A 12,292-nucleotide genomic window follows, 5' to 3' on the forward strand; every position below is an offset into this window, starting at 1 on the left:
GATTTGTCATCTTACAGGCAGCCAGTGAAGGGAGTAGAGAATGGGTGTTATGTGGCAGGAACGGGCTGGTTAGGTAACAGCTTGGCTGCTGCATTCTGTACTAGCTGCAAGCTCTGTAATTCTTTTGCTGGGTGACCCAGGTAGATGGCATTGCAGTAGTCTACGAACATCTGAGGGAATCAAGTGCTTGATTCTGGCTATGGTCCACAGATGGAAGAATGAGTATTTGTATGTGGCAGATACCTGATGTCTGTGTCAGCCACATACCAGGACAACACAAAGATTCAGCACATGTTCAAACCAAACACCAAAGCATAAATCCAGATGGTTGGTAAAGCTGTAGTCTTGTCCTTTGCTGGTGAGCTTCTATTATGTTTCACAAAGACTGAATCACAGCCAACTGGCATCATCCACCCCTGGAGCTCAGCTAGACAACCATTTAGGATTGGTATTAGGTTCTCAGTACATGGAGCAAAAAGCAGGTCATCTGCATAGCAGTGGTAGACCAGGCCATGAGGTCTGATTATATCACCCAGTGGTAGCATGTACAGTCAGGTCCATAAATATTGGGACATTAACACAATGCTCATATTTTGGGCTCTATACACCACCACAATGGATTTGAAATGAAACAAACAAGATGTGCTTTAACTGCAGACTTTCCGCTTTAATTTGAGGGTATTTACATCCAAATCAGGTGAACGGTGTAGGAATTACAACGGTTTCTATATGTGCCTCCCACTTTTTAAGGGACCAAAAGTAATGGGACAATCGACTCAAAAGCTATTTCAAGGACAGGAGTGGGCTATTCCCTCATTATTTCATCATCAATTAAGCAGGTAAAAGGTCAGGAGTAGATTCCAGCTGTGACATTTGCATTTCTAATCTAATCCAAAGAGCTGCCACTATCAGTGAAGCAAGCCATCATTAGGCTAAACAATCAAAACAAACCCATTTTAGAGATAGCAAAAACATTAGGTGTGGCCAAATTAACTGTTTGGAACATTTTTAAGAAAGAACACACCGGAGAGCTCAGCAACACCAAAGGGATCCGGAAGACCACGGAAAACTGTGGTGGATGACAGAAGAATTATTTCCCTGGTGAAGAAAAACACCATCACAACAGTTGCCCAGATCAAGAGCACTCTCCAGAAGATAGGTCTATATGTGTCAAAGTCAACAATCAAGAGAAGACTTCACAAGAGTGAATATAGAAGGTTCACCACAAGATGTAAACCATTGGTGAGCCACAAAAACAGGAAGACCAGATTAGAGTTTGCAAACAACATCTAAAAAAGCCTTTACAGTTCTGGAACAACATCCTATGGACAGATGAGACAAAGATCAACTTGTACCAGAGTGATGGGAAGAGAAGAGTTTGGAGAAGGAAAGGAACTGCTCATGATCCAAAACATACCACCTCATCAGTGAAGCATGGTGGCGGTAGTGTCATTGCGTGGGCATGTATGGATGCCAATGGAACTGGTTCCCTTGAATTTATTGATAATGTGACTGCTGACAAAAGCAGCAGGATGAATTCTGAAGTGTTTCGGGCAATATTATCTGCTCATATTCAGTCAAATGCTTCAGAACTCATTGGAAGGCGCTTCACAGTGCAGATGGACAATGACCCGAAGCATACTGCAAAAGCAACCAAAGTATTTTTTAAGGAAAATAAGTGGAATGTTATGCAATGGCCAATTCAATCACCTGACCTGAATCCGATTGAGCATGCATTTCACTTGATGAAGACAAAACTGAAGGGAAAATGCCCCAAGAACAAGTAGGAACTGAAGACATTTGCAGTAGAGGCCTGGCAGAGCATCACCAGGGATGAAACCCAGCATCTGGTGATGTCTATGCGTTCCAGACTTCAGGCTGTAACTGACAAAAGGATTTGCAACAAAGTTTGATTTAGGATTGTTTAGTCTGTACCATTACTTTTGGTCCCTTAAAAAGTGGGAGGCACATATAAAAACCGTTTTTAATTCCTACACCGTTCACTTGATTTAGATGTAAATACTCTCAAATTAAAGCGGAAAGTCTGCATTTAAAGCACATCTTGTTTGTTTCATTTCAAATCCATTGTGGTGGTGTATAGAGCCCAAAATATGAGAATTGTGTCGATGTCCCAATATATATGGACCAGACTGTATATTGCATAAAGCATAGGAGATAGGATTGACCCTTGAGGAACATTGCATGGCAGTGATAATTATACTCCAGAAGATTTAAATGGTTCCGTGCTTGGGTAATGTCTAATATGTTCAACAAGAGCGGATTTATTTCTCTCACAGCATGAAAATGGCTTCTCATCTGTGTGACTCCTCTGATGTGTAACAAGATGTGATTTCTGTGTGAAACATTTCCCACACTCAGAACAGGAATACGGCCTCTCACCTGTGTGACTTCTCTGATGTGTAACAAGAGCTGATTTATATGCGAAACATTTCTCACACTCAGAACAGGAAAATGGCCTCTCACCTGTGTGAGCATGCTGATGAGTAACAAAATGTGATCTCTGTGCAAAACATTTCCCACACTCAGAGCAGGAAAATGGCTTCTCACCTGTGTGACTTCTCTGATGTGTAACAAGAGCTGATGTCTGTGAGAAACATTTCCCACACTCAGAACAGGAATATGGCTTCTCACCTGTGTGACTTCTCTGATGTATAACAAGATTTGATTTAGATAAAAAACATTTCCCACACTCAGAACAGGAATACGGCTTCTCACCTGTGTGACTTCTCTGATGTGTAACAAGATCTGATTTCCGTGCAAAACATTTCCTACACTCAGAACAGGAATACGGTTTCTCACCTGTGTGACTTCTCTGATGTTTAACAAGATTTGATTTAGATAAAAAACATTTCCTACACTCAGAACAGGAATACGGTTTCTCACCTGTGTGACTTCTCTGATGTTTAATAAGATTTGATTTCGATGCAAAACATTTCCCACACTCAGAGCAGGAATACGGCTTCTCACCTGTGTGACTTCTCTGATGTATAACAAGATTTGATTTAGATAAAAAACATTTCCCACACTCAGAGCAGGAATACGGCTTCTCACCTGTGTGACTTCTCTTATGTGTAACAAGATCTGATTTCTGTGTAAAACATTTCCTACACTCAGAACAGGAATACGGTTTCTCACCTGTGTGACTTCTCTGATGTTTAACAAGATTTGATTTAGATAAAAAACATTTCCTACACTCAGAACAGGAATACGGTTTCTCACCTGTGTGACTTCTCTGATGTTTAATAAGATTTGATTTCGATGCAAAACATTTCCCACACTCAGAGCAGGAATACGGCTTCTCACCTGTGTGACTTCTCTTATGTGTAACAAGATCTGATTTCTGTGTAAAACATTTCCCACACTCAGAACAGGAATATGGCCTCTCACCTGTGTGACTTCTCTGATGTGTAACAAGGGCTGATTTCTTTGTGAAACATTTCCCACACTCAGAACAGGAATATGGCTTCTCATCTGTGTGACTACTCTGATGTGTAACAAGATATGATTTCGATGCAAAACATTTTCCACACTCAGAACAGGAATACGGCTTCTCACCTGTGTGACTTTTCTGATGTGTAACAAGAGTTGATTTCCGTGCAAAACATTTCCTACACTCAGAACAGGAATACGGTTTCTCACCTGTGTGACTTCTCTGATGTTTAATAAGATTTGATTTCAATGCAAAACATTTCCCACACTCAGAGCAGGAATACGGCTTCTCACCTGTGTGACTTCTCTTATGTGTAACAAGATTTGATTTATATGTAAAACATTTCCCACACTCAGAACATGGAAATGGCCTCTCACCTGCCTTAGCTGGCTGATGAGTAATAAGGTTTGTGTTCTGTGTAAAACATTTGGTATCTATAGACCAGGGAAACACTGTATCTACTCTCAAAGCTGTAACAGATGCACCAATATCAGAGTGATCAGGAGAACATTTCCCAGGATCAGGGGGATCAGTTGATAGAGCTGGATATATAATTGGGGTAATGGGGTTAAATGCTGGAGAATCCTGTCTACTGTCATCTTTTATGTCACAATCCGGGGATAACAATAGATGTCCTTCTGAGATATTCCTGCTTGTGTGTCCATCTGCTGGAAATAAAATACATTAATATATAAAATGAGCAGACAAGACACAGGGTGTTACAGGATACAATATATAATTCTATAACTGACATTTTTTTTTTACCTGCAATCATTGCTTTTATGTTTATTAAAAAAACAAAAAAGCTAGGATGTTTAGACTTGAGCTTGATCAACACTGAACGCTCATGTGGGATAACTAGAGGTAACACGGACATTCATGTGGGATTACTAGAGGTGACATGGGCGCTCATGTGGAATTACTAGAGGTGACAAGGGTGCTCATATGGGATTACTAGAGGTGACATTGGCGCTCATGGGGGATTATTAGAGGTGACACGGACGATCATGTGGGATTACTAGAGGTGACACGGACGCTCATGTGGGATTACTAGAGGTGACATAGCGCTCATGTGGGATTACAAGAGGTGACTCGGACGCTCATGTGGGATTACTAGAGGTGACACGGATGCTCATGTGGGATTACTAGAGGTGACACGGACGCTCATGTGGGATTACTAGAGGTGACATGGACGCTCATGTGGGATTACTAGAGGTGACACAGACACTCATGTGGGATTATTAGAGGTGACATGGACGCTCATGTGGGATTACTAGAGGTGACACTGATGCTCATGTGGGATTACTAGAGGTGACACGGACGCTCATGTGGAATTACTAGAGGTGACACGGACGCTCACGTGGGATTACTAGAGGTTACATGGACGCTCATGTGGGATTACTAGAGGTGACAGGGACGTTCATGTGGGATTACTAGAGGTGACATGGACGCTCATGTGGGATTACTAGAGGTGACATGGACGCTCATGTGGGATTACTAGAGGTGACGTGGACGCTCATGTGAGATTACTAGAGGTGACATCAGACACTCATGTGGGATTACTAGAGGTGACATGGACGCTCATGTGGGATTACTAGAGGTGACACGGATGCTCATGGGGGATTACTAGAGGTGACATGGACGCTCATGTGGGATTACTAGAGGTGACATGGACGCTCATGTGGGATTACTAGAGGTGACATGGGCTTTGCAATAATGAATCATTAAAACACCAAAGAAGAGAAAGTGCTGTCCTGTTCGGCGCACTAATAAATAATATATAACCTTTATTAAGTACAGTAAAGTATGTAAACTAAATTGTTGAAATATTAAACACAAAGTTAAGTGTATAGAGAGCTGAATAAAGTAATAAAAAACCATTGGATTTTAATTGGGTGTTAATAGATACAATGCAGGTAATCTGGGGGGGGGGGCTGCAGGTTTAAATGCATTGGTCAATACGTGAACTAAATCTCCACTGTTTATTATTGTTAGTTAATATAGTGAGTGCAGAGCCCCAGGGATTTTATTTAAACAATGTGGTCACATACTGTGTTGCACCCCAAATCTAGGAACGGTGAGTGCTGTGGATTAGTATATTATATCTATGTCACTGGGCCTCTGCACTCACTATAACCACTAACAATAATAAACAGTGGAGATTTAGTCCACGTATTGACCAATGCATTTAAGCCTGCAGCCCCCAACAAGAGACCCCACTATACTGCAAGTCCTACTCTACTGCTCAAAATAATTACCATAAAAACAGCTATCACATTAGTGTTGCACTTTAGGTATGCTGCTACCTGGTCTAAAGCTCACAGCAATTTAGCTTATATACAGTTGTGCTCATAAGTTTACATACCCTAGCAGAATTAGTGATTTTCTGGCCATTTGTCAGAGAATATGAATGATAACTCACAAACTTTTCTTTCACCCATGGTTAGTGGTTGGGTGAAGCCATTTATTGTCAAACAACTGTGTTTACTCTTTTTAAATCGTAATGACAACAGAAACTACCCAAATGACCCTGATCAAAAGTTTACAAAAAATTTTGGCCTGATAACATGCAACCAAGTTGACACAAACGGGTTTGAATGGCTACTAAAGGTAACCATCCTCACCTGTGATCTGTTTGCTTGTTATCAGTGTGTTCATATAAAAGGTCAGTGTGCTTCTGGACTCCTGAAAAACCCTTGCATCTTTCATCCAGTGCTGCACTGACGTGTCTGGATTCTGAGTCATGGGGAAAGCAAAAGAATTGTCAAAGGATATGCAGTAAAAAGGTATTTGAACTGTATAAAACAGGAAAGAGATATAAAAAGATATTGTGGCCGGAGGGACCCCAGCCACGAGGGAAATGGCCGCCTGCAGCACTGAAGGGGTTAACCCCTAGTGCCCGACGCCATTTTTACAGACAATGGGCGCTTGGCGCCAGATTTGAAAATGTATGGGGCGCTAGGCGCCGTGTTGTATTAAATGTTTAAATTGTATTTTAAGATGTGCCGTGGTCCCAGACCTCTCCGGAGACCACGGCAGGGAGGACAGCCCCCCTGCGCGCTCAGCAGAGTGTGCGCGCCGGGGGAGAGAAGGCAGCCGCTGACCGGCGGAGTCCGGGAGCTCCGCTCCCGGCAGCGGTCGGTGAAGCCCTGGGCGCACTGGGGTGTGCGCGCCGGGGAGAAGGGTGAGCGCTGCGGCTGGGAGCTCGGCTCCCGCTTCAGTGCTCTCTGTGAGAGCCGCAGCTGGGGGCCGGGAGCTCTGCTCCCGGCGCCTCAGCCCAGCACGGGTGGCCAGCCGCAGCCGCCGGGACGGACGTCCCGGGCTGCTGGGCGGCGAGGGGGGTGTGCCACAGCCCGCCTCCCCGCCGGACACTGCGGCGAGGCACCATGGATCCAGCGCCGCATACAGGGGACCGGGCTAGCTGGCTCCCTGCGCAGCGAGGCTACCAGACAGGCGCCGCTCATGGGGGACCGGGCTAGCCGGCTCCCTAGCGGCGTGGGTGCAATTAGGCTGCTGAGCAGGCTGATGAGCGCTGGGGTCCGGGAGCTACGCTCCCGGCGCCTCAGCGCTACAACAGAGCCAGAGTCACGGCGGCCGGGACAAGTGTCCCGGGCCGCCGGGCTTCAGTACAGGGGGGTGCACCGCTGCGTGCGGCGGGGCCACAAAAGTAGTGCCACACTGGGGGGACAGGGAGAGCCAGCTCCCTGGACCCCAGTGGCAGGCAGACAGGCTGGAGGGTGGGGGAAGCCAGCCCCATACCTCCAGCACGCAGAGAGCCCTAGCAGCCAGGCTGCAGGGCTAGTACACAGTATTCCACAAACCAGACAGTGTGTTGTAAGGCACTGCAGTGCCTAGGTACGTGGAGCCTGTGCAGGCTCAGAGTGTATTTAAATGTATAACATGTACAGGGTGATTTAAATGTGATGTATTTAAAGGTAAATTGCACTTACTTGGTTGTGTGTCCCAGGAGGGGGGAATCCATAGCTGTGCAGGCTGATGGATTCTCCCAGACCTTTTCCCCAAAAACAGAATGCTTTCCCATCCAGCCTCACATTTCCAAGGGGCACAGGGAGAAAGAGAAGCAGCTCAGCTAGGAAACAGGCTGAGTGGTTTCTTGGAGCTCCATGGAGATCACCCGTAGTGCCAAGAAACCTGGACCGGGGAGCCAGGCTGCCCAGCTCTGGAGCCCAAATCCAGGCTGCAGGCAGTGAGAGGGGTCCCGGGCAGGTTTCCGGAAGTCAGATTTAGGAGGGAAAACTTCCCCCCAGCCAGACTGGACGGCACCGGGGAGTATCCTGATTCTCCAAGGTGGGAGAGTCAAAGGAGACCGACCATTCCCCACTGTCCATAGGGAACAATGTAAAGCTGTGCATGAGACCAAAGCATGCACAGCTCATGGGTAAGTTGTGCACCACAGGGCGGGCTTACCCCCTGTGGTAAGGGGTCTTGGAGAGGGATAAAAGAAGGGCAGTTGGCCCATAGGAGTGTATTGTAACATCTTCTTCTGCTGAAAACATCTGATTGTATGCTGTTGCCCCTAGCAATAGGGAGGAGCCTTTTTAAAGGTTATTTGAGCAATAAACATCTTTGCCTCAAGAAGACTGCTTCATCTTGTGACCTACAGGGTTAGGCCAAACCTAGCCCCGTTCTCTGGCTGTCCAGGGAAGCACCTGACGTCTCCAAGCTCCGCCTTCCGCCAGCTACCGGTAGAGGCCTAGCAAGTGGCTAGTGGGGATTCGTCAACACCACACAGGTGTGGTAAGGCAGTGCGTCGGCACATACAGAGCAGAACCGTGGTTCCAAACGCCACGACAGTTTAGGAGTTTGGTGGTGGCAGCGAGAACCCACCCACAGCGCAGTGGGTGGAGTCAGTAGCAGGCGGTTACTGACGGTAAGCGGAATCCCCTATATGGTCAGGCCTCGTGCGGCTTGACCTTCCATTCTGTGCGCAGTCGACGGGACGCGGCAAGCGGCGAGTGCTTCCGTACGGTACCGTCCTGTCACATAAATTGGTGGCATAGTGGTGGGATAATCCCAGGCGGCTTTTCATCACCCGATTGGAGAAGCCGAGTTACTCAGGAGAGGAGTAACTGCAGCGCAGGAGAACGCACAAGATGGCGGAATTCAGCGGAATGTCCAAGGAGGATCTGGAGATCGTATGCCAGGGGAAGGGTGTGGATATCCCTTCCAACGCGTCCAGGAGCGTCATGCAGGCGGCGCTCAGGAGCTGGGAGGAGTTTCATCGGGCGGAGGTGGAAAGCACTGACGGCATCAGCATCGCAGAGGACGGCCCACCAGTGGACCTTCGTACAGAACCGGTGAGAACCACAAGCCCCGCCCTCTCTCACAGCAGCAATGTTTCCCAGCAATCCCTAGCAGGGCCAGGATCCCAACGTCCCAAGGGGGGCGGCCCGGATACCCTAGCAGATCGGCTAGCGGAATTGGGGGAAAGGGCAACGGAGCAAGAGCGCTTGATCATCATCCAGATGTGGCGTGATGAGCGGGCACCACAGGCCGTGGTACCCCGGGATCCGTTGTCAGCTGTTGTGCACAGTTCAGGACGAGTTCAGTTTGCCAAGTTTGCAGACAGTGATGGGGACATTGATGGACATTTACAAGTTTTTGAAAGGACTTGCAAACTACACGATCTACCCAAGTCGGAGTGGGTGAGACACCTTGTGCCCACTCTGCATGGAGAGGCCTTGGAGGCCTATCGAGGAGTGGCGACGGAGGACTGTGGGAACTACGACGAAGTCGCGAAGGCCCTCCTCCAGCGATTCTTCATCACTCCAGAGTCTTACAGGAAGAAGTTCAGAGACTTGCCCAAGAATCCTAGCAGCACCCATGAGCATTTCGCCACCCAGCTGCGGCAGTACGTGGTGAAGTGGGTGAAGGATTCGGAAGCCACTACATGGGACGCACTGATCGACCTGATCTGCAGGGAGCAGTTCTACCGCAGGTGCGCCCAAGAAGTGAAGGAGTGGGTGCTAGATCGGGAGCCACCCAGCTTAAAGATGGCTGCCCAGTTAGCAGACAAGTATGTGGCAATTCGGCCACGGGGGCAGAAGCGCCCCGCCAGCAGCCAGCTCCAACAGACTGTACCACCAAGGGGACCCCCCTCTTCAGCTCATCACCCCCAAAGACAAGCATCTTCCAACCCGGGTGCTCTTAGCCAGCAACCGCACCGCAGCGTCCCTGCAACTGATCAGAGATCATCGGTGCCACGACTGGAGAAGAAGTGCTACGGCTGTGGGAAAATCGGACATCTGAGGATGAACTGTCCTGCATCCCAAGCACCCCAGACTCGTGCCCCAAATCCGAGTGCTGGAGCCCGGATCGCTTGTTTGTCGAGAGGAGATGGGCCTACAGAGACTGTTCCCCATCCAGTCAGTCCGATGGAGTGTGGCGAGAGACAGGTGCACTCTGCGGAGTCACCTGCATGGCCAAACAGCCCCTACACAACATGTGGAGGCACCTGCAGCCAGTCCACGTTGGACCCATGCAGGGAGAAGGCCTCAATAACTGTGGTGAGCCCCCACCTTATAGATCCTGCTGCAGTATTGCAGGGTCGCACTGCCACGGTCACCCTGGCAGAAGGAACAGAAAAAGCGGTTCCCATGGCAAGAGTCTACCTGGACTGGGGAGCTGGACCAGAGTTGCGAGAAGTTGCCGTCATGGATGGTCTCCCAACTGATGTGGTCCTAGGAAATGATCTGGGTGGTGGGATCGTCACTACGTTTGTTGGTGCCATTCCCCGGAGTCAAGTTCCAAACCCACCGTTGACATCAGCTACTCCAGCACAGCCCAGCCCAGAGGAAAATACTACAGCTGCTAGACAACTGCCAGCACAGCCAACCACAGCATCAACCAGCCCAGAGGAAAAGATTACAGCGGCTAGATCAGCACATCGACCCCGCATGCCTTTTGCCTCTGGTATGCCCACGTCCCCTAGCAACGCAGAGGATGTCGGTTCCAGCTCGTTTGATCCTGTGGGGGTGCCCAATGATGCTCCTGACCCAAATGGTTTGCCAACTCCGGCGGTGAGTATGAGAAACCACACTGACTTTTCCATGACTGACCCCTACCAGACTGACCCTAGTAGTCCCCACCTAGATCCCCCTGTAGAGTGTCCCAATTTAGGAGAGATTGAGGGCCACAGGCAGGAGTGTAGGGAGGCTCAACTCTCTGACCCATCCCCGAAAGGCATGAGGCGCCACTCTGGCAGCGGCCTTGACAGGGTTGGGGCGGGGAGGTTGACCTGGCGGCAAGGGTTAAGGTACAGGGTAGCCCGGAAAGTGGGAGGGGATAGACCAGATAGGGAATGTGTCCAACTGGTCCCCTCAGGGAACTTTCCTGCGCAACCGGTGTCGGTTGCCAGTGAAACCCCTTTGGACAGTAACCCGGAGACAGACCGTACCCTGAAGTGCCAGACACAGAGCTTACCCTGGTCTGGAATGTCGGATGACGCCCAGACCAACTGTAAGGCTAGTGCCATGCGTTGGCAGCCGGGGCACTCCAGCGGTTGTGTTGTCTCTGGGCCTCTGCCCATAGGAGAACCCTTGCAGCAAGTTGCTGTGGACATAGTAGGACCCCTGCCTGTGCACAGTAGATCGGGGAAGACACGCAGCCTCCCTGTATTGGATGCCACACAGGATCCAGAGGCTGGTGGTCTGGCCGCCATCACTGTGGCACAGGTAGCGGATGAGGAGGGAAGAGTAGGCCTAGGTGACAGGGTAGATTTCCCGAGTCATAGGTCGACAGAAGAGGATTGGAGGGCAGGTCTGACAGTTAGGGCAGACAGTTGCTAGATAGGTATGACGAAGGTGCAGTGCCTGGGGCACCATGTGGAAGGAGACAGGGGTAGGCCCAACCCAGAGGGGGTGGAGGCAACCAGAGGCTGTCCCCGACCCACATCACCCAGACCGGTACTGACCTTAGAACCTGTAAGGCCCTACGGACATGTTGTCATTGACTTTAGTCCTGTAGTGAACCCCTTGACAGAGATGGCTAGGAAGGGCATTCCCAAGTCAGTGGACTTTGCACCTGCTTGCGAGTTGGCATTCCAGTCATTGAAGGAGGCTCGGGTACCCGCTCCAGTGCTGACGGCGCACATTCTTGACCAGGACTGTGTGTTACGAACTATTGCGCCACTGCACGGACTGGGAGCAGTACCGAGCCAGAAAGAGCCATATGGTCAGGAGCACCCTGTGGCCTGTTTGCGCAGAAAACTGCTATGGTGGGAAGTGGGGTATGCCACAATTGGGACACCTTGGGTGGCACTTGTTTGTAACCGGCCCCCCACCGTGGTGACTTACCACCTACCTGTTAGATGGCTGCAACCTACCTTGGGGAAATTTGACAGACTTTTGTGGTGGAGCCTTGAACTTGGACTTCAGGTGGACTATTTGAACATTGTGCACCCACAAAGAGAGGCCCACTACACTATGGATGAACTGTCTAGGCCAGAGCCTACACCCCCCAGGTAGCGTCCCCTTCACCCCAACGGACTGCGGGACCAGGACCCAAATCGTTAGGACATGGGTCCCTGGTTGACCCGCTTGAATGGGGGGGGAGGAGTGTGGCCAGAGGGACCCCAGCCACAAGGGAAATGGCCGCCTGCAGCACTGAAGGGGTTAACCCCTAGTGCCCGGCGCCACTTTTACAGACAATGGGCGCTTGGCGCCAGATTTGAAAATGTATGGGGCGCTAGGCGCCGTGTTGTATTAAATGTTTAAATTGTATTTTAAGATGTGCCGTGGTCCCGGACCTCTCCGGAGACCACGGCAGGGAGGACAGCCCCCCGGCGCGCTCAGCAGTGTGTGCGCGCCGGGGGAGAGAAGG

At 49.5% G+C, this 12,292-nt stretch overlaps 2 protein-coding genes across 4 annotated transcripts in view; one reads left to right on the forward strand and one right to left on the reverse strand.

Annotated features, from left to right (window-relative positions):
* The window catches only part of LOC135040896 (gastrula zinc finger protein XlCGF57.1-like), a 223,327-nt gene that overhangs the window by 145,380 nt on the left and 65,655 nt on the right, over positions 1–12,292 (forward strand). The window lies entirely within an intron of this gene.
* Positions 1,685–12,292, reverse strand: part of LOC135040895 (zinc finger protein 615-like) — a 47,791-nt gene continuing 37,183 nt past the window's right edge. For 2 of the 3 annotated variants that reach the window (XM_063954880.1, XM_063954878.1), the window contains one exon: positions 1,685–4,119. In XM_063954880.1, the coding sequence (XP_063810950.1) occupies positions 2,216–4,119 (1,904 nt within the window). In that variant the 3' untranslated portion in view covers positions 1,685–2,215. The remainder of the gene's footprint in view (positions 4,120–12,292) is intronic. The other variant, XM_063954879.1, reaches the window with a different exon arrangement.

Source organism: Pseudophryne corroboree, unplaced genomic scaffold (genome assembly GCF_028390025.1).
Source record: "Pseudophryne corroboree isolate aPseCor3 unplaced genomic scaffold, aPseCor3.hap2 scaffold_778, whole genome shotgun sequence".
Taxonomy (NCBI): Eukaryota; Metazoa; Chordata; class Amphibia; order Anura; family Myobatrachidae; genus Pseudophryne; species Pseudophryne corroboree.